The 22,116-nt window shown below is 42.0% G+C and overlaps 1 protein-coding gene across 1 annotated transcript in view; it reads left to right on the top strand.

The window, feature by feature from the left end:
* calcr (calcitonin receptor) overlaps positions 1 to 22,116 on the top strand; it is a 403,965-nt gene that overhangs the window by 121,893 nt on the left and 259,956 nt on the right. Inside the window, exon 2 of the mRNA XM_041184474.1 lies at positions 8,938 to 9,027. Within this exon, the coding sequence (XP_041040408.1) occupies positions 8,977 to 9,027 (51 nt within the window). The 5' untranslated portion in view covers positions 8,938 to 8,976. The remainder of the gene's footprint in view (positions 1 to 8,937; positions 9,028 to 22,116) is intronic.

Below are 22,116 nucleotides of genomic sequence, written 5' to 3'. Positions count from 1 at the left end.
ATCCCGCCCGTGGATGGGTTTTATTAAAAAGTCACTTACCCGCCTGCCTGTTGCGCCGTGCGCTGAGACAAAGATTGCACAGGCGGCCTGAAAATCGGTGTCAATTGCCAATTTAAGGGCCTTAACTAGCCCGTTAATTAATGGCGGGCGTGCATCGCGCTTCATTGCGCGCCCACCCAGCGAATTATTGCAATGGTGTGCGGTGATGTTGGGACGCTCGCCTGACGTCACCATGTGTCATTTTACCTGCTGACCTGCAGGGCCCACACCCCGCACGTCACCCAGAAAATTCTGCCCCATCTTTCCACGTGGCAATCTGCACCTGTAACTGCCCAATCTTATTTACTATACTCTGTGCATTCATATACATGCATAGTAACCCTGATTTAGATTTTGCTCCTTTCTCCCTTACGCCGACGTTACCTATTAACTTACTATTCTCTATACTAGTGCTATCTGTCCCTCCCGGTATTTTGTGCACCCTGGTATCCCTCTCTAATATTTTCTCTATGTTCCCATACCTCTGTCAAGTTAGTTTAAAGCCCTCCCAACAACATTAACAAAACAGTCCACAAGAAATCATTCCCAGCTCTGTTCAGGTGCAACTCATCTGGTTTGTACAGGTGCCATCTCCTCCAGAGCCAGTCCCACTGCCCCAGGAATCTAAAGCCCTACCTCCTGCACCAACTTTCCAGCCACTCATTCACCTGCCTTACCCTCCTATTTCTGTACTCACTGGCACGTGGCACTGGGAGCAATCCAGAGATTACTACATTAGGGGTCCTGCTTGCTAATTTTCTGCCTATCTCCTTAAATTCTGATTGCAGGACTACACCCCCCTTCCTACCTAAGTCATTGGTACCAATGTGGACCATGACCTCTGGCTGATCACCCTCCCCCAGAAGAATGTCTGTGATGTCCTTGACTCTGGCACCAGGGAGGCAATATACCATCCTGGAGTTACGTCTACAGCCACAGAAATGCCTGTCTATTCCCCTAACCGATGAATCCTCTGTCACTAAAGCTCTTCCTTTCTTCTTTTTCTCCTCCTGTACAGCCGAGCTGCTCATGGATGCCACAAACCTGGCTCTGACTGCACCCCTTTGAGGAACCAGCACCCTCATCAAAACGGAAAACCAATTTGTGAGCGGGACCCCAGGAGACTCCTGCCTACTTCTCTCTGCCTACTTCTCTCTGACTGCCTGGTGGTTCCCCATTCCCTCTCTGCCTCCAGGCCCTTCAGCTGTAGTGTAACCACCTCTCTGAACATGCTATTCACATAGATCTCAGCCTCGCAGATGCATGACAGTGACTCCAGCCACCGCTCGAGCTCTGAGACCCGGAACTCAAGTTTCTGCAGCTGGCAGCACTTCCTGCACCTGTGGTCAGCTAGGACACCGGTAGCGTCCATGACATCGTACATATTACAGGACACACATTCCACTTGATCGAGCAGCCCTGCCATGTCTTAACTCTACCTCCCTTATGTTAACTTTATTCTATTTTGGTTTACTTATATTACTTTATTATATTGGCCCTTAAATTTCCCTTAGTCCTAGCACTTCACAGTTAAATCCAAGTATAGGAACTTTAAAAATATTACACTTTTCTAATTTATCCACTAGTTTCTACTTACCAAGGCTGCTGCTCTTTTTTCTGAGCAAAAGTAGAAAAAGAAAGGAGCATCTCTTCCCTTCTCACCAAACTCTCTCAATCACTAATCTCCAACTGAAGCACTGTACTGCAGCCAAACACAGCACTATAAGATTGTCTCCTTTTAAACTCTGAACCTAGCCTCTGAAAACCATGAAGCACAGTATCAAGTTTTGTTTGAAAACACTCCTGTGAAGCTCCTTGAGATATTTTAATCCATTATATCAATAGAAGTTGTTATTCTCCAGGGCTTTAAAGGCTGTTGTCTGCTTTTGAAAAAATGTGCCAATTTCCCACAGGGGAAAAGGAGCTCAGTCGCAGACTAGACTGCAGTGAAGCTGCCTGCAGACACCATTAATCCCCACGGTAAAGAAAATGTTTCCCTGATGTAGCCACATATGAAGGCTATGGACTGTGCTGTGACCACTGCCATCTGCTGCACATCCAGGGAAAGCAACATCAGTATCTATTTTTGTGTGTAATACTTATCAAACACTCTTCTGTCCATAGCAGGACCCATGAGACCTGGCCGCACTATCTTCTAACTCCCCTGTTCTCTGTAAATATCTCTGTTCTTATTTCTCATTTCCATTACCTTTACTCCCACCCCTACCCCGCCGGGTGAAAGATTCTAATCTGGTGGTGAGAAAGAGAGAGTGATTGATATGAATACTCTATAGCTGAAACTTCACAAACTCTCACATTTTGTTTATGGCCATATACTTACTTTGCAGTCTTCCAGCTACATGGTGTGTTTCTGTACATATCTTCACATCTTGTAGTTTGGGGGAAGAAGGCAACAGCTCATTCACACATTCATTGTGTTTCAATCTGTGTAAGAAAATAGATTAAAATTAAATTGAACTGAAATAGAAGTTTTACAATTTAGGGTGCACCTAAACTGAATTGAATTGCTACAAAATTGAAGATCTTCAAATAAATGAAACTTGAAACATTAGCTGTGTTCCTCTCCGCAGATGTTGCCAGACCTGCTGAGTTTTTCCAGGTATTTTTATTTTTGTTTTGGATTTCCAGCATCCGCAGTTTTTTTGCTTTTAATTTAGAATGGTCTTGTCAGGTTCCAACAGCAGTTACTATGTTCCTTGCTGTTTGCTGATGACTGCAGCATTCTATGCTCACACGTATCAAAACTTAGGCAACATAGGCTTGGACTGAGTGCCAACTAACGTTCAGACCACACAAGTGCAGTAACGATCATGTCCAACGAGAGAGTCTGACCATCTCTCCTCAACACATTACCATCAATGGGACACTCAGTATAGTTACTGTTTTAATGTAGGAAGCACAGTGGCCTGTATGTGCACAACAATATAGCACAAAACAACAGTGTGATAATAACCAGATAATCTGTTTAATCATGTTGTTCAAGAGATAAACATTGGCCAGGATATCAGGAGAACTCTCTTGCTCTTTTGTCACCTCGTGCTATGGGACCATTCACATCCAAGAGGGCAGGTAAAACCTTGGTTTTCCACCTCATCTGAAAGATGGTACTTTTAGCAGTGCAGAATTCCTTTAGTACTGCACACAAGTATCAGTATATATTTTATACTAAAGGTGCTGGAGTGGGACTTAATCCACAACCTTCTAACTCAGAGGTGGGTGTGCTACCACTGAGCAACCAGAAACCCAACTGGAGCAGCTGCATAAATGCCCTGGGCTTTAGAACAGGTCTCAGATTTGGAATTCTGTGGGAAGTAGCATGCCCCCTGACTTCTCAAAGCCTCCCTACCACCGATATGATACAAATCAAGATTGGAATATTCTCCACTTACCTGGGAGGGTGCAAATGCAACTATTCCCATGAAGCTTGACATCATTAGGACAAAGTATTTTATTTAATTGGCACCTCATCCAGCAGCCTAAACACCTCCCACCACCCCCCCCTCCCCCCAACCACAAGCATACTATAGCTGCAGTGCATACTATCACTAGGGTGCATGAGAGTGTGCCATCAAGGCTTTTTCAGGAGCACCCTTAAAAACACAACTTCCATCAGCTATAAGGACAAGTACAGCAGGAGCACAGGAATACTGTTAACAACATCAACTTATATTTATATAGCACCTTTAACACAATTAAATATAAGGCACACAATTCACATGAGCATTATAAAACAAGGTATGAGACAGGGCCACAGAGGAGATATTACATTCGATGTCCAAAATGTTGGGCAAGAAGTTTTAAGAAATGTCTTAAAGGAGGAAAATGAGGTGGGGAAGTAGAGAGTTGTAGGAAGGGTATTCCAGAGCTTGGGGCCTAGGAAGCTGAAGGCATGACCATCAATGGTGGGGGCAATTAAAATTGGGGATGTCCAGGAGTCCAGAATTAGAATTAGTGCAGACATCTTGGAGTTGTGGGGCTGGAGGAGATTACAGAAATAGGGAGGGGCAAGGCGATGGAGGTTTGAAAACAAGGGTGAGAATTTTAAACTCATTGTTGTTTGACGGGGAGCAACTGTAGGTCAGTGAGCATAGGGGTGATAATAGGACAGGATTTGCTGCAGGTTGAGAAACATGCAGCAGAGTTTTGGATGACCTCAGGTTTACAAAGGAAGAACAGATGATTAGCCAGGGATGCATTGGAATAATCAAGTCCAGGGGTAACAAAGGCATGAATGAGAGTTTCAGCAGCAATTGAGCTCAGACATGCGTGAAGTTGGGTAATGGTTGAAATGAACGGTTTTAGTGATGGCATGGAAATGAGGTCGAAAGCTCATCTCCAGATTAAATGTGACACTGAGGTTGTGAATAGACAGGCTTAATCTCAGATAGTTTTCAGAGACCGAGATGGAGTCAGTAGCTAGGGAAGGGAGTTTGGAGCAGGGACTAAGAACAATAACTTCTGTCATCCTAATATTTAATTGGAGGAAATTTCTACTTATTCAGTATTGGTGTTGGATAAACTGTCTAATAGTTTAGCAACAGTGGTGAGGAGGAGCTGGGTTTCGTCAGTGTACATGTGAAAACTAACACTGTGCTTTCAGATGATGTCACCGAGGAGAAGCATAGGGAAATAGGAGGGGGTCAAGGTTGGGTCTTTAGAGGACACCAGAGGTAATGGTGTGGGAGCCAGGAAGAGATGCCATTATAGGTGATTATATACGAACATATGAAATAGGAGCTTGCTCCGCCATTCAATGACACCATGGCTGATCTGTTTGTGTTTCAAATCCCACATTCCCATCTATCCCGAATACGAACATAAAAACCAAAGTGGAGAATGTGTTTCTCTGGCTACAAATAGTTAATAGTAATGGAACCAGGCAAGAGCACTTCCACTAGCTGGATAATGGTGGAGAAGTGTTGAAGGAGGATAGTTTGTTCAACCATGTTAAAGGTTGCGGACAGGTCAGGTAGGATGGGGAGAGAAAGTTTACTTTTGTTACAGCCACATGACATGTCAGTTGTAACTTTGATAACAGCAGTTTTGGTACAGTGGCAGGGGTAAGTTTCCCTCTAAGTTCCTAACCACCCTATGTTAAACATATACTTCCATACTTTGGGTCAAAATCCTATAGTTGCCTACTTCACTTCTTAACAGCAACGTGAAAGCACCTTCACCACACGGGCTACAGCAGTTCAAAAATCACAGAATCTTTACAGTGCAGAAGTAGGCCAATCTGCCCATCGAGTCTGCACTGGCTCTTCGAAAGAGCATGTGACCTAATCCCACTCACCTGCTTTTTTGCCGTAACCTTGTACATCCTATCTTTTCACAACAATCCAGTTCCTTTTTGAATCTTAAAAAGATATGTTTGAGGAACTAAAACACCATATTGTGAACTTTATAAGTTACAGCCTGCATAAACCAATTGCTCTATATCTCTGATTATAAAAACTTCCTGCAGTTAATATGACTGAACATGTATGCATGTTTTGAAATTTGAAAGCACTTATATTAGCAGTATTAGTATTAGTTAAATTAGCAGTATCACGCCAGTGATTGATGTAGACTAAACCTTTGGTGGAAAACAGAAAATGATGGAAACATTCAGCAAGCCAGGCAAAATATTTCTGGAGAGAACCTGGATTACAATGAAAATCAACTGCCTGGAACATTAATTTTACTTCTCTCTAAAGAGATTGTTAATGGCCTGTTGAGCATTTCCTGTTTTTGCTTCAGTTTTCCAGCATCTGCAGAACTTAAAAAAAAATCTTTTATGTATTGGTGGTTTTAATAACCTACAAAGGAAAATTCATGGGACTATGATTTCGCAATTAAAAAAGTTACTTTATCAAGAATTATTCTATCATCAGTAGACAATAATATTTGGTTTTTAAAAATGATGCTAGTTAATGTGTTATCTCCTTGATGAGATGCAGATCTGTGAATGCCAATCACTCGATAAAACCTTGCCCAAGTGTCCATTATTCATGTGCAAACCTGGCAATTAGTGCCTCTGATTACCTTCCCTTCCAAACATCCATACAAATGTCATGGGATAGTGATCAGGAGCAGAAAGACCAGCTGATTTTTGCCTCTGTTCACAAATGTTGTTGTCAATTGTATTATCCTATTGCTGAGACTAACCACAGACCAGCAAATCAAATCTGGCACCTTCATTGTTTGCATTATTTATAGTTACTTGAGGAGTAAATTGACTGAGCCATTGGGCAGTTTAGCCTTTATCATTGATGCATGTCCTGCAGCTGGCTTTTAAATCAATGTTCCCAATAATTTGCATTTATCTCAAATATCTGATACCAACTGATTTTGGTGTTCCAGTAAAGCATTTGTCTACCAGTTGGGCAGTAGTACTAAAAACAGCACTTGGCAAGGCTGCAAGACCACAAATCAACAACTATGAAAGAAGTACAAATAGGATTCGACAGCCAGATTGCCAGAACTCAGGGGCAGAAGGTTGAAAACCTTTGAATAGTATTATAAGTCTCCATGGTTTATAGTGGTATCTGTTCCAAAAAGAAATTGATAACAAATGATGCAATAGACCATTTTGTATTTAATGGGGAGGAGGAAGGTTTCCTCTGTGTGTTTTGTGTAATGAAATTGAAAATCTGTTTGTAAAGAATTAAATTTTCCTCACTGCTCCCATTTCTTTAATGTGATCAAAGTTTCTTTATTGAAGTGATGCAGATTTTTAATGTGATTGAATATGGTCTCTCTTTCTCAATAAAAGCATTTTGTCTTTTCTTGAAAGTTGGCTGAATAATGGTATATCAATTGGTGCAAATAAGATCAATAATATGGAATAGTCAGAATATGTGGAGTCAGGAACAAGTAGCAGGCTAGACAGCAAGTGACTTTAGAAAGTAGGGGTTAAGGGTAGCTATTCAGACTGGTGAAAGGTGGGAAGGGGTTTTTTGCAAGCATCAGTGCCAGAGCTAGCCTTGTTTGCCATTTATGTAAATTATTTGGACTTAGGAATTGGAAGACCAACTCCAAAATTAATGGACGACAACAAATTGGGGTGTATAGTTAATAATGAGGGCTGCAACAAAATACAAGGAATAAACTTGTAAAATAGTCATACAATTGGTAAATGAATGTCAATATAGATAAGCATAAGGCAGCGCATTTCATTAGGAAGAATTAGGAGACTACATGCTCCTTGGAAAATAAGAGTGTAAATAAGCTGGTTAATCAAAGGGAACTGGTGTACAGATGCACAAATCACTAAAAGTAGCGATACCGGTTAATAAGGCCATAACAAAAGCACACAAAGAACTAAGATTTATTTCCGGAAGGATAGAACTGAAATGGAGAGAAGTTAAAATTATATTGAACCTTATTTAGATCACAATGCTATGTATGGTTCTGGTTTCCATATCACAAAAAGCCATTGGAGAAGATGCAAAAAAAGATTTACCAGATTGTTACCAGAACCAAGAGTTCATGCATATCGGGAAAGACTGCTTAAGTTCTGTACCACAAAGGGAACTACGTGAAGGGGTTTATTTCAAAAGGGCTAGAATTGAAAGACAGAGAAGTTAAACCAAACATCGACCTTAGACCACAGTGTGCAGTTATGGTTGACATATTATTAGAGGATATAGAGGAACTGGAGAGGGTGCAAAAAAGGTTTATGAGGATGATACCAAAACTGCAAGGTTATATCCACCTGTCAAAGAAAACAGCTTGGGAATCTTTTTCTTCGAAATCAAAAGATTGAGAGGTGAACTAACAGCGGCCTTTGTGGGCAAGAGCAAAACAACTACTTCTTCGGCTGTTTTCATCTGGTGTAGGATATAGGTCTCCTCATAAGGGATTTCTGCCATATACTGACAAGACATGTTGTCATTGATGGCTGACCAGGAATCTCCCCCACTGACTGTTGAGTAAGGGCATGTTGGAACAATTAGCAAATTGATTATCAACTTGCCTGCCTATGTTATGGATGCTCCTTCCTTGGCCAAGTCCTGGAGTGTGTCTTGAACCTAGAGCTCCTGTTTCACAAGCAGAGGTAATACCCCATGAGCCACATGACATCCTCAGGGACCATCAATATAAGATAGTAGCCACGAAATCAAATAGGGAATTCAGGAGAATCTTCCTTACCCAAAAAGTGGTGAGAACATGGAATGCGTTACCACAGGGCATAATTGAAACGAATATCATAGATGCATTTAAGGGGAAGCTAGATAAGCACATAATGGAGAAGGGAATGGAAAATATAGAAATATAGAATATAGAAAACAGGAACAGGAGTAGGTAATTTGGCCCTTCGAGCCTGCTGCACCATTCGATATGATTGTGGCTGATCCTTTATCCCAATGCCATACTCCTGTGCTCTCCCCACCTCCCTTGATGCCTATAGAGTCTAGAAATCTTAAATATATTCAGCCTCCACGGCCTTCTGTGGTAGAGAATTCCAGAAGTTCACCACGCTCTGAGTGAAGACGTTTCTCTTCATCTCAGTCCTAAATTGTCTACCCCATACCTTGAGACTGCCCCTTGTTCTAGACCCCCCTGGCCTGAGGAAACATCATCGCTCCATCCAGTCCCTCCAGCTCTCTCAGGATTTTAAACGTTTTAATGAGATCCCCTGTTCATTCTTCTAAACTCCAGTGAATACAGGCCTAGTTGACCCAATCTCTTCTCATATGACAATCCTGCCATCCCAGGAATCAGTCTGGTATGCTGATACAGGGTTAAGCTAATACAGTTAGGTGAGGAAAAGTGGGAAGATGTTCTAGTGGAGTGTAAATGCCGGCATGAACCAGTTGAGTTAAATGACCTGTTTCTGTGCTGTATATTCTATGTAATTCTATGTGTTCATCTTTCATTTTATCATATTTGCAGGTTTTCCTAGTGATTGGCACCAAGCCTGGAGAATCAACTATGACAAAGCTACTTGTGCGCAGTTTCATGTTATCAGTGGCACTTACTTTGGTAAGTCGTGCAATGCCTATCTATAAAGAAATCTTGTTATTAACAATGCAGCATGCTTACACTGAAACATTATCATCCAAATTGGATGGAAGAGATTTTATCTTTGTCCATCTATGCTTCTTATTTTTGCATTAAATTCTTACTGCTAGTTGTGTTTCATAGATATGCACCTCAACCCACTCTTAGTTGGAGTGGCAAACAAGCCAAGCAAATAAATGGTTATAGGTTCCCACTGAAAATAATTAAAATCCAAGCATCATAGAGTATTCCATTTTATAGACAATGAAAATAGCCAGGGAGATGCACTGACCCTGATCATCTGCTCTCCGAATGGTCGTTCCCCAGAGGTACCGCAGTGGTGCACTGGGAGACCCTTTGGGAGTCCCCATGCACTGACTACACGGGAATTGACTGGGAAGTTTCAACGTCTGTTGGTGAATTCCCTTGTGTTTGGAACCCTTTGAAACCCTGATTTAAAGTAGGAGACTTTGGATGGCTCCAACTCACTTGGCAGAATAGTTACCCAGGAAAAGTTAAAAGGATTAAAATCAGTTCTAACTCCTTGGGTAACAATATCAGGGACACCCTGATTCCACACTGCACCCACTGACTACCCTCATGACCCCCGAGTACATTCCTGAACCCCTGACCAACCCCACCCCGATTAATGCTCCTGACCCCTGACTACCCCACCACAAGCCCACTAACTCCCAACCCCCTGACTAAACAACCCGACCCTACGATTACACCCCCATCCTCGACTACAACTCCACCCCCCAACAACCCTCCCGACCACCTGACTGCCCACCACCACTTACTATCCCCTCTACTACCTCCCCAGCCACCCAGCTACTCTCCAACCAACTACCCGCCCAACTGCCGGACAACCGTCCCACATCAACTACCCCACACCACCTGACCAACCCCCTGACTATCCCCCTAAACCAACCAACCTAAAACCCCCCAACAGCTGACTAGCCCCCCTATTTCCCCGACTACCTCCTCAAACTCCCCACCTTTCCACCCTGATGATACCCCAGCCATCCCTCAACCATCCTGGCATCACCCTCTCAATCCCCTCACCCACTTATCTTACACATTCATCTTCTCCCCCCAGCTTGTCAAAGTCAAGTTTAAAAAAAGGGACATTTACATTTCCGGTATACGGCAGCTAGTGCTGCAAAAAGGGGGTGTGGCTTGACTTCCCTGACGCTCCATTACAGGGGAAGGACTCCAGGAGTGGGTACACTCCACTCTTCTCCAGTGACTCAGTTCAGGATGAACTGGGTGAGAAACGAGGAGCTCCGGGGCAGGGTAAATAAAAAAGAGCGGAGTGGCAATCCGACGGTGATTGCCAGTCCTCAGAAGATTCCACCTATTGTTTGTTAGTTTACTGTAAGCCAACCAGTAACCCAATGATAATCCAGGGGGTGGTAGGTTAGGGTTGAAGACTGGAAATGAGGATGTAGAAATGTTTTTGATTTTTACTTCATAACCATTATGTAAATCTTTCCCTCATGATTAAAGGAAGGGATAGCTTACAATAAGGTAGATTGAATATGGTTGTGGAAAAAAGAGTTTTATATAATCCAAACCTTACATTTCTTGATTGAAGAAGGAAGTGGAGTGTTAAGGGAAATAACTAAGCTGGGAAAATAGATGGACAACAAATACCAAAGAGCCCAATATATTGTTGTGTTGAGTTGGATTGGGTAAGATGTGGTTTGCCTTGGTTTATAGCACAGGAATGAGTTGCTAATCTCAACCAATTCCATTTAGAGTGGAAAGCCTCCCATAGGAATGGGATGTAATCAGAGATAAGGCAGCTCAAATTGTGCTTGAACCTTCCTGCAGCCTGTGCACAATCCTCTCAGTGAGGAGTGTATAATCTTGAGTAATGTAAGTAGACTGGAGATATAACTTACAGGGATAAAAATAGTAGCATTTTCAGGTGTTTATTTTATAGTCATTTAGCATTCAATTGCATTAAGGTGTGCATTAATTGTGGATTCACATGGCACCCTACGTATAGGAGCAGACTGAAACTGTGTTGGTGTAAGAGATGCATATTTGTAATGTGTGTCTGTAAATAAAAATGTGTAAGTGTGTAAAGACTGGGCTGAAAATTTATCACCAGCTGGCTATCTGGAGTAGAACATCAATGATTGTTTCATCCGCAGACTCTTCAAATTGGTGCTAAGGATCTTAAGTTGAAAATTTGCTGTCTATTTTCAGTTTTGAATCATATCTTTTCTGTAGGGAAAGCATGGCTTTGTAACAATAAGACATATTGTAGAAGCAGTTTCCTGTGTGTTATGATTTCCACAGAGACTGGTAACTTTAAGCATGAGATTTGAATTCCCAGTGGCCAACTTAATGGAATTGCACAACAAAATTTCAAGTTTTAAGTAACAAACAAACTAAAACCAACATTGACTAAATATTACTTAGTAGATTACTAATAAAGTAAACTACAGAAACAATAACCCTTACTAATTTCTTAACATGACTGAAAAACCCCACATCGCACTGGTATATTATACATGTTACAGGACGCTTTTTAGGGAACAATCCATAGTTGCTCCCAGCTTCCACTGGGTTCATATCTCCTCGGTTCTGTGAGTTGTGAAGTCCAACAATGTTGAAGGTCCTCTCCCTCAGTCCTCTGAGAACTCTGGAACTGACTTTCAACAGCGAGGCCCATTCGGTGATCCCTTCTCCTGGCCTCACTAGGACAATTTTTCCAGCGTCTTTTGATTGCTACAGATGAATTTCTTTGCATTGTCCATTTGCCACATACTTAGCTTCAAACAACAACTCTGCCATGAACAAGCACTTTCCTACTGGGGTAGAAAATTGGAAGGCCAGGTATAAAATCTGCTTATCTAGAAATGTCTGAAAGTATCTCCTCCCTCCCAATGAGGAAAATGTAAAGGGTGGGGGATGGTATGAAGCAAAAAAGTAGAAAATGAGATACATTCTCCCTTACCCTGCAAGAAGCATTGGTATCATTGATATGGGAAGACATGGAGCAGCTTTTTCCAGTTGGCGAGCAGGGGCGGGGCTTGCTTGCTGACAAGTAAAATGACATGGGGTGACATTGGGCGTGTGTCCCGACGTCTCCCCTCATCTTTTAGACTTTAAGTTCAGCGAGTGCACAGCTGAGTCAGCTGTGCACCCTCCAACCTGTCAACAGTCTATTAAGGCCATTAAAAAAGTAATTGAAATGATTAATGGACCTGCCCGTCCAATCTTAAGGTTGGCGAGCAGGCGAAGAGCCCAGGTGGCCTTCCGAAAAAGCATGAAACCCCATCCATTGGCAGGATGAGGTTTCATGAGGGATTTAAAATTTTCAGAATATTTTTAAATAAAAGTAATGGACATGTCCCAGCTCATGTGATAGTGTCACATGAGGGGACATGTCAGGAAATTTTTTTCTAACCTTTAAAAAAGTTTTATGACTTCAACCGAACTCCCTGAGGTGGCACTTTGCACACGAAAGAGCGTACTCCTAGTTCAGGTAATTCCCCCCCACCCCCCACCCCCACTGCACAGGGATCCGAGTGGACGTTATGCTGGGCAGGCCTTAATTGGCCCATCCACATAAAATGGCAGCGTGATGCCGATCGGGAACCTGCCCGCCCACACCTGCTCCCGCATAACACCCCCCCCCCCGATGGGGGAAAAAGGCTGCCCATGGATATTTTTCCTGTTTGGTAAATTCTGAGTTATCAGTATTCTCTTCACATGCTTTCTCATTAAGGTACCATCAATATTAAGTTATTTCCTAAAGGCTCTGTTGCATAACAAGTGTCCCCATCGGTTAACCCCTGGTAATGTCCCTTTTCTTGCTTCCAGGGTGAATAAAGTAAACAATCCAGTGAGATGGTGGCCTAAAGATCACGACCAATTCACTACCCGAGGGTTAATAAAAATTTCTGCATGAATTAGCTGCTGCTCATTAACTTCAATATTGTTGATTTTAGCATGAAGAGTCAATTGTGTGCTATAAAACCCACATGCTGGGCTCAACAATGAAATAGTGGAAATAATGGTAGGCAAAGCAACAATTATCTTTAAAAAGGCAGTATTTAAACCCCTTCATTTGTAAAGGGAAGAGCAGGCCTGGGATTCACTCAGTGATATAGCCCTTAATCTTAAGCAACTAAGGCTCATAAGAGCCATTTTGCCAATTAGGCATAGAATTGTTGATACAGGAAAAAAGACAAAGTGGCACTACTGAATGGCGCTGATAGGCCTCTTTCCCAGAAATGCCCATGGAATGGACTTGAGAAAAAGTAGCCAAAGGGGTAAATTTAGATTCCAGAATCTGGCAGATCCAGATAGATATGATGAACAAGATGGTCGGATTAAAAACAAAACAGCTCAGATAAAGATGAAGTCACTTTGAATGAACAATTACTTGCCATGCATACTATTGAACTGCATTTAATTTTATACTGAACCCTTATAACTATTAATAAAAGCTAATCCTATGTTTTACTGCCATGAGAGAAATAGGGTGCTGAATGCTTGCTATGAAAGGTCATTCTGCAGCATGGGAGAAGTTAATTGAGTAACTTTACAAATCAAACTGACTAACTTTAACAATTTTAAAGATCCTTCACACGAAGAATCCTTGTATGACAAACTAGCAATAAAAGGTTGCATATTCATTAGTGTTGGACTGTAGGGGCTGTTGTGCAGCCAGTTGTATGTTTGTTATATTTAAACTGCAAAATCTCAAGCCTACTTATCTGCTTGTAGGGCAAGATGACACATAATAGAACTGAAGGAGGCCACAGGTACCAAAAGCCCTTGACTCTTGGTGAGAAGGCCACTTCATATGGACCTTACAGAGTATAAGTTAAGGAAAGTATTGGACTGCGGAGCCAGAGGCCTCCCACAAATTTAGGCTTTGTGCATTATATTTTTGTTCTTTCTTGCCCCATCCAGTCACTAACACACAGGCATACCTCGATAAAGACCCGCATAACATATTGCAACACAAGATTTGAAAGGGATTCTTTAATACAACTTTTTTGATAAATGTTTGTTGAATGGAGTGACATTATTGCCAGTGTCACCAAGCAAGCCCTCCTCACTTGCACCACCTTTCTCAACCATGAGCACAGTTGCTCGCACAACAATAGCTGGAGTTATTGAACTTGACTAGATAGCATTAAGCGAGTTGTAGGACATGGGTAGTGGCTGTTGAAGAGCAGGTATCTATTACCTGGAGTGCCACCACAATATCTGCCTCTGTTGCAGCACATAAGGATTCTGAACTCACAAGACCTGCTATTGGAGGAAAGAACTTGCATTTATGCAGCAACTTCCATATGCTCAAGGCATTCATGAAACACTTTGCAGCCAATGAATCACTTTTGAAGAGTAGTCACTGTTGTTTTGAGGTCAATGCTGCAGCCAATGCATGCACAGCAATGGCCCATAAACAGAAATGAGATACAATGATCCAATCACTTAACAGATTGTGTTGGTTGAGTGATGAATGTTGACTAAGGCACTGGGAGAACTTCATGCTGCTTTTTGAATTATGCCATGGGATCTTTAATGTTAAAATGAACAGGCAGACTCAGCTCTGGTTTAATGCCGCATCCAAAAAACCATAATCTCAATATTAAAAGAGGCTTTTGCCTGAATAGAATTACCCATGTCAGTTACCTGTCGTCAAAACTAAACAGCCTGCAAGATCTGGCAAGAACTTAGAGCTCGGTCTATGCACTGATGGGCCAGTGATTGTCTGTAATTCATTTTACTATTGAACACATGGCAACTCCTGAGGTATCTGCAGTGGATTCCTCAGCATCATGGAGTCTAAGCACAATGGGATTATCTTTCAAGAATGCACAGACCACTGAACTCAAATCTAAAAGGGACTTTCTGACCTGGCTTCAATATTCTCAGAAGTAGCAGATTGCGTGAGTAGGCATCAAACGCCAACAGCTGGGGAAACACCATGTTAATACATCTGGAAATCACTCACATGACATGAAAATAGGAAAATTAATTGATTGTACTTGATTCATGTTCTATGCTGAAAATGACTATGATTGTACAGATTAAACTAGCAGCACAGCAAAGCATGGGCAATAATGATAGAAAATAAAGAGGGCATTGTCACATAAAGTAAATTTGGATCGCTTTACTTAGTAATTTGGATGAAAATATTCTTCAGAACTAACCTAAATGGATCTTTAATAAGCAGCTGCCCATCACTCTACTGAAGTTTGTTGCACTCAATTGGATCTTTGATCTATCCAGACATCTGACACACCGGGCTAGATTTTGAAGCATATGGGGTTTTGAGCAGGTTCGTGGTTGGGGGGGGGGGGGGGGTGGGGGGGGTGTGCAGGGTGGTTAAAACTAACGAAATTGACAATGCCCAGGAAGCCTGCTCCAACCCATCTATAGCAGTGTGTTAGCCTGTCTGTGAGCAGCTGCCTCCAGAGGGGCAGATTTTCACTTAACATAGAAACATAGAAAAGTTACAGTACAGAAAGAGGCCATTCAGCCCATCACTTAACACCTGTTAATCACTCAATTAGAGTAATATTGATATTGGTTTGTAACTTTAACTATCATTCCACAGGTTTCCTGGAACTTAGCAGTGAAGCAAGTACCACAGCAATAATTCAGGGGCTGAAGCCATGTCAGGGAAATATGCTGTTTTCTTACCTGCTTGTGGGAGTGGGTTTCTTCACAGAACTTGTGCTGAGAGGTTACATTACAGATGTTGGAGGTTTCTTCAACAATTTTTTTTTATATATTCGTTCATGGGATGTAGGCATAACTGGCTAGGCCAGCATTTATTGCCCATCCCTAATTGCCCTTGTTCGGAAGGCCGAGGGTCTGGAGTCACATGTAGGCCAGACGAGGTAAGAGCAGCAGATTTCCTTCCCTAAAGGATATTAGTGAACCAGATGGGTTTTTTTACAACAATTGGTAATGTTTCGTGGTCACCACCATACTGATAATTCAAGATTTGTATTGAATTCAAATTTTACCATTTGCTGCAGTGGAAATTGAACCTGGGTCCTCAGAGCATTACTCTGGGTCTCTGGAACACTAATCCAGTGACAATACCACTCCAGCACTTCCCCTTTGGAGGTATCATCTTTACTTTGGAAGTTCAGATTTCTGACCTGCAGTTTGGGATTCTGATCTATCAGATTAGCATGGATGCTGCTTGCACTGTGTTAATTTGGCCTCAGATGAGGACCAGGTTGATTAGCAGGAGCATCGGGAGCTGCAGTAACAAAAGGAGAGCAGGGATCAGCAGAGAGGCACAGCTCGTCGGAAGCCAAACCTAGCACAAAGGGTATCAAAACAAGGAAGATAAGCTTCCTCACCATGTCTGGACACCAGTATTGCAGGAGGCTCGGGGCATCATGCTATGTGGTGGCAAGTCTGCTGCAAGAAAGTGTTATGGGTGTATTGGTCTGGCCAAAATGCCATCTTCATTCTAGTCTTTTTTTTAACTGCAGACACTTTTAAAATTTACATCCGCAACTTGTCCAAGCCTGGGTAATCCTATGATGTTTCGTGATATGCCTCTTTAAAGATCTATTGCCAACTGGACCTAGTGGTCAGGCTGTCAACATCACTATTGCCCTTGACTTTCCTATCTCGGGCTTCTTCCAGAGCTCTGACAGATATTTCCAGAGTCTCGCAGTCAGCAGCATACAAATACATAAGACAAGTGACTGATGGCTTGTTTGCCAACGTTTGCCACAACGCAAGTTGTGAGATTCCACAAGGTTGAGGGTTGAGTTTCTGCCCTGTAACTGCTATTGGAAATTTCCAGAAACTTTAGCCAACCTGTGAATCATGTGACCTGTAGCAATTATCTTTTGGCTCAATAAAGTCCACTTTTTAAATAAGCAAAAAAAAAGTAAGGTTTGATTTAAATAGTTTATTATCTCTTTCACGTTTTAGGGATATGATGCTTCAATAAAGGGTTGTAAATCTTTGGAATTGTCTATCCCAGAGAGTTGTAACTGTTCCATTATTGAATGCATTTAAGGCTGGGATAGACAGATTGTTGAGGTCCAATGAATTAAGGGATGTGGGGAACAGGCAGAGAGATGAAGTTAAAGCACTGAATCAGCAATGATCGTATTGAATGGCAGAGCAGGCTCGATGAACCATATGTTCTACTCCTCCTATTTCTTGTGTTCTTGAACATGTTTTCATCTCTCAAATCCATGTTCTGGAACTTTCCTGGAATTCCATGTTTGAATCCCTCCAATTAGATTTCCACCCCTGCCAAAGATGAGTGGCAGGTCAAATGATTTGTCAGAACATAAAGAGTGACAGAAAATGACTAAAAGGTTAATCAGGAGAAAAAAATTAGAGTATGAGAGGAAGCTAACTAGAAATGTAAATGGCAGCAAGAGGCACTGCAGGTATTTAAACAGGAAAAGAGTAATTAAAGTGAGTGTTGGTCCTTTAGAGAGTGAGAATGAGGAGTTAATAGTAGATGATAAGGAAATGATGGATGAAATGAGCAGATATTTTGCTTCTGTCTTCACTATAGAGGACACAAAAAGCATTCCAGAAATAGCTGTAAATTAGGAGTTGGAAGGGAGATTGTAATGTGTCCAATAAATGTACAAAAATGAATTAAAGGGACATACAGTTACTCCCCATATGGTTGTGCTTTAGTCAGCATGGAACTTAATTTGAACGTGTTGTACCATCACAAATAGTACAATAAAATCTAACTGTAGAAAACATCAGAGCAAATGATTGTTATACATTTAAAAATAATCTCCCACCTTGGCTGAATAAATGGGTTGATACCTGGAATGAGTGGGTTGAATTATGAGGGTAGGGTGGACAGGCTGGGCTTGTTTCCACTAGAGTTTAGAGTGAAGGGTGAATTTGATTGAAGTATACAAGATGCTGAATGGTATTGATAAGGTGGATGTGGGCAAGTCCAGAACTAGGGGGCACTGTTTTAAAGTTAGGGGTTGCCCTTTTAGGACAGAAATGAAGAGAAATTCTTTCTGAGGATTGTGCAACTTTGGAGTTCTCTCCCTTCCAAGGTGATGAAGGTGGGGTCATTGAATATTTTTAAGGCAGAGGTAGATAGATTCTTGTCAGGCAAGGGAATCAAAGGTTATTGGGGGTAGATGGGAATGTGGAATTCGAAACTCAAACAGATCAACCATGATCTATTGAATGGCAGAGCACGCTTGAGGGGCCGAATGGCCTACTTCTGCTCCTATTTTGTATGTTCATATGTTTGCATGTTTGTATAGTGCTGAAATGGTTCTTATCAAAGTCACAAATGACATCCTACTTGACTGTGACAAAGGTAAATATTCCCCCCCCATCCTTCTCAAACTGTCTGCAACCTTTGACATGGTTGACCACCCCACCCTCCTCCAATAATGAGAGTTCTCTCATCTTGTTTCATTGTTACCTGTCTAATTTTATTAGAGCATCTTTAGTAATTGCTTCTTTACCTGCTCCTCCCGCCCCCTCAAGTGTGAGATGATGATTTTGCCTGAAGGGTTAGGAGGTGGCAATATGGACTTAATGGCACAGTTCTAAAGAATGTTGAGGGCTAGAGGGACCTTCGGTGTACATGCCTAGATCTTTGAAGATGATAGGACATATTGAGGGTGTGGTTAACCAAACAAATGTGCTGTTGGGTTTCATGAATAGAGGCATTGAGAACAAAAGCAGGAAAGTTATACTAAATCTTTATAAAGGTCTGGTTAGGCCACAACTAGAGTATTGCTCTGAAGAGGTCATATGGACTTGAAATGTTAACTCTGTTTCTCTCTCCACATGCTGCCAAACCTGCTGAGCTTTTCCAGCACTTTCTTTTTAATTTAGATTTCCAACATCCGCAGTATTTTGCTTTTATATGAGAGTATCGCGTCCTGTCCTGGTCGTTACATGTTAGGAAAGATAACAGGACCATTGAGAGGTGTAAAGGTTTACCAGAATGGTTTCAGGGATGGAGTATTTTAGCTGCAAGGTTAGGTTGGAGCAACAGAGGTTATTCTCCTTTTGAGCAAAGGAAATTGGGAGAAATTTGATCAATGTGCACAAATGTGCCTTCAGTTCCCTTGGCCCTAAACTCAAGAAACTTTTTGCCTTTCCAACTCTTCTCTTTTAAGACCTAGCTCCTTGATCAAGCTTTTGGTCATCTGTTCTGATTGGTCCTTCTATGGCTTGGTGTTAAAAATATTTTTATTAATTGCTTTTAAGTGTCTGGGGATGTTTTACTATACTAATTGTGCTATATAAATGTAAGTTGTTGTTGATTTTATTATTATCACATCTCCAGTTGAATTTTTTTTATATTTGATTGTGTCTTGTTCTTTTCCATAACTATTCTAAATCTTATGATTTTATGATCACTGTTCCCTAACTATTCTCCCACTGAAATATACTACACTCAGCCCACTTACTTCTTTAGAACTAGATTCAACACTGCTTCCTTATTCATTGGGTTGGAAACAGACTGATCATGAAAGTTCTCTTCTACACATTTCAGGAATTTGTTCCCCTTTTTGCCTGTTACAATGTTACTATTCTGGTCTAAATTAGGATAGCTGAATTTTCCCATTATCACAATTCTGTTATTGTTACATTTTTCTGTAACTTGCCAGCAAATTTGCCCCTCTATCTCCTTCCCAATATTTGGTGTGGACCCAGTAGCACAATCATTCCTCTATTATTTCTTAATTCTATCCAAATAGTTTCTGTTGTTAACCTCTCATTTATATCATCCCTCTCTAGAATTATAATGATCGTTAGATACTTTGCTGAAGCAGTTAGCACAGCTCTGCAAGTGTCTCCCTGCTAAACCTCTATCTTAGGAGGTAATGGTCTTTAATTATTGCCTGGTAGCCATGTGATGGGCAGGATATCTATATCCGATTGTTCTTCTCTGCTTCTGCTAGCCTTCCTCAGGCAACACCAAAAGCAACACCTCCTGTTGGGGGTAGACTTATTGCCACTGGAGAATCAGTACATTGGAGAATCGGCTGCTCCCATCAGAATCCTGATAAATGGGAACCTGGTTCAACCTTCACAGACCATACAGGTGGTAGGGGAATGATCTGAATCTGGTGCACAGCTTCCTTAAGCAGCAGTTAGCCTGATAATTCCTAACTGCACCAAAGCCAGTGCACCTTTTGGGTGGAATTTAAATCTTCCCCTGGGAGCAGGCTGAAAGATGGAATTGGTGATATAATCAGTTGGGAAGGTATGGGTTGGAGAGTCCGTTGCCTTCTTGACTGCCCCCTCCAACTCCACCACCAATTTAAATCAAGGCTGGGGAAGGTCAAGGTTGGCTTTCTTGCCCAGAGGCCAATTGAGGCCCTTTAGTGGTCACTTAATGGGCACTTAAGAGCCTCAAACCACTGCCACTGGAATACCAATGGAAGGGGGAGGGTGTGGGACCATAAATCACGTGTTTACCCTGACAGCCTCCCTGCAAGCACGGGGTAGGGGGAGGGGGCATGGCTCCTGATCGGGCTGCCTTTGCCCCAGGGAGAGCTTCCCCTGCAGGCGCACCTGCCTTTGGCATCGACAAGCCTGCCCTACTCACCCCTCTGGTGAGGCCTCTGCTGATGCTTCTGTCCGGGGCCTGCTGTAGCACCTGCAATGGCCACTGCTCCTTGATAGGCCTTTAATCCCTTTGGGGCTCCCAGAAATGGCCATGGCAGTGTTGCCACTGGCTTTCTGGTCAGTGGACGGGGCTACTGCTGTGGTCATTAAATCAGCCCATTAAATGCAGCAGCACACATCAACTCAAAACTGGCTTGCACAGCAATTGCAAAACCAGGTGGGAAAGGCATGGAATCTATATTCCAACCCAAGGGTTATGAGATTAGCCCTATAGTTCAGCTCAAAATGTATGAAATTAAACTGAAGTAGTTCTCAGGAAAGGAGTGATGGCAATTTATTAATTCAAATTACACAATGTTTGTCCAAATTTAGCTGTTGTAGCTGTACAGGATGTATTGCTATAAGGATATTACTTTGTTGAACTGAAATGAGGATGATGTTTTGTTATGAAGAGAACAATTGTAAGGACTGTAATCTCCTTTAAACAATATGAGGACAATGTTGTGGTGGCACACAGATTTTATGAATGACACAAGTAGCCAATGGCAGCATCGGACTAAGTAATGGAATCACATAACATCTCATTTTTAGCAAAACCGATCTCTTGTATTAGATTACATTTTCAGCCAAATAAAATGAACTGGTCCATTCAATGCACCTGTTCATTCAGCTGAAGCTGTTTCTGACAATCTTTCAGGGGGCAGCTCACACGTTTTCCAGTTAATTAATAAACAGAGAACAGGAAATTGAGACCTGGGCTACCATTTTATCACAGTGCCAACAATAATTACGAATTCTGACTGATGTGCTGCAGTTTTTTTGTTGGTTGGTTTCTTTGTTAAATCACTTGAAAGTGAACGATGCTTCCTTCAGTTGCTGTGGCATTTGTACAACACCTAGGAATCTTTCAGAATGCAATTTCTGCTAAATTCTTCACTTCTAAATTAATATGGTTTAAAAGTCTAGAGTTTGAGTACTGAAACTTAACAGCAGAGCCCTGGTAAAAGTGTTAGTGGACAACGTAGACATAGGCACAAGAAGGATCAATAGATGCTATTTACTGGAAGACAGATATGGGCTGGATTTTCAAAGTGGGTTTGGGAACCCAGTGCCCCAATAATTTTCAGGTTCTGGACATGCACTGCATTTCTGCTGCTCACCCAACACTATTTTGAATTGTAAGTGCCCTGATTAGTCTGGAGGTAAATGGGCACTGAGTGTTACCAGGAGGTGGGTGCTGCCTGCAGAACACCAGTGGCAAAGGCAGACAGCAGACATGATGGAGATTGCCACTGCCTTTTGGAAGAGAGTATGCAGCATCTTGGAGGGCCAGCAGCAGAAACCCTTATGAAAGTGACCATATGGCCAAATGTGAGGTAATACGCGTGATCTAGCTCAAGGTCACCAGGTCCTGAGAATTTTCACTTCTCCCCATTTTGGACCCAACAGCTGTGCATGAACGTGCGCCAGAGT

Source organism: Carcharodon carcharias, chromosome 3 (assembly GCF_017639515.1).
Source record: "Carcharodon carcharias isolate sCarCar2 chromosome 3, sCarCar2.pri, whole genome shotgun sequence".
NCBI lineage: Eukaryota > Metazoa > Chordata > Chondrichthyes > Lamniformes > Lamnidae > Carcharodon > Carcharodon carcharias.
Note: the sequence above shows the minus strand (reverse complement) of the source record. Positions and strands in the feature narration are given on the sequence as shown.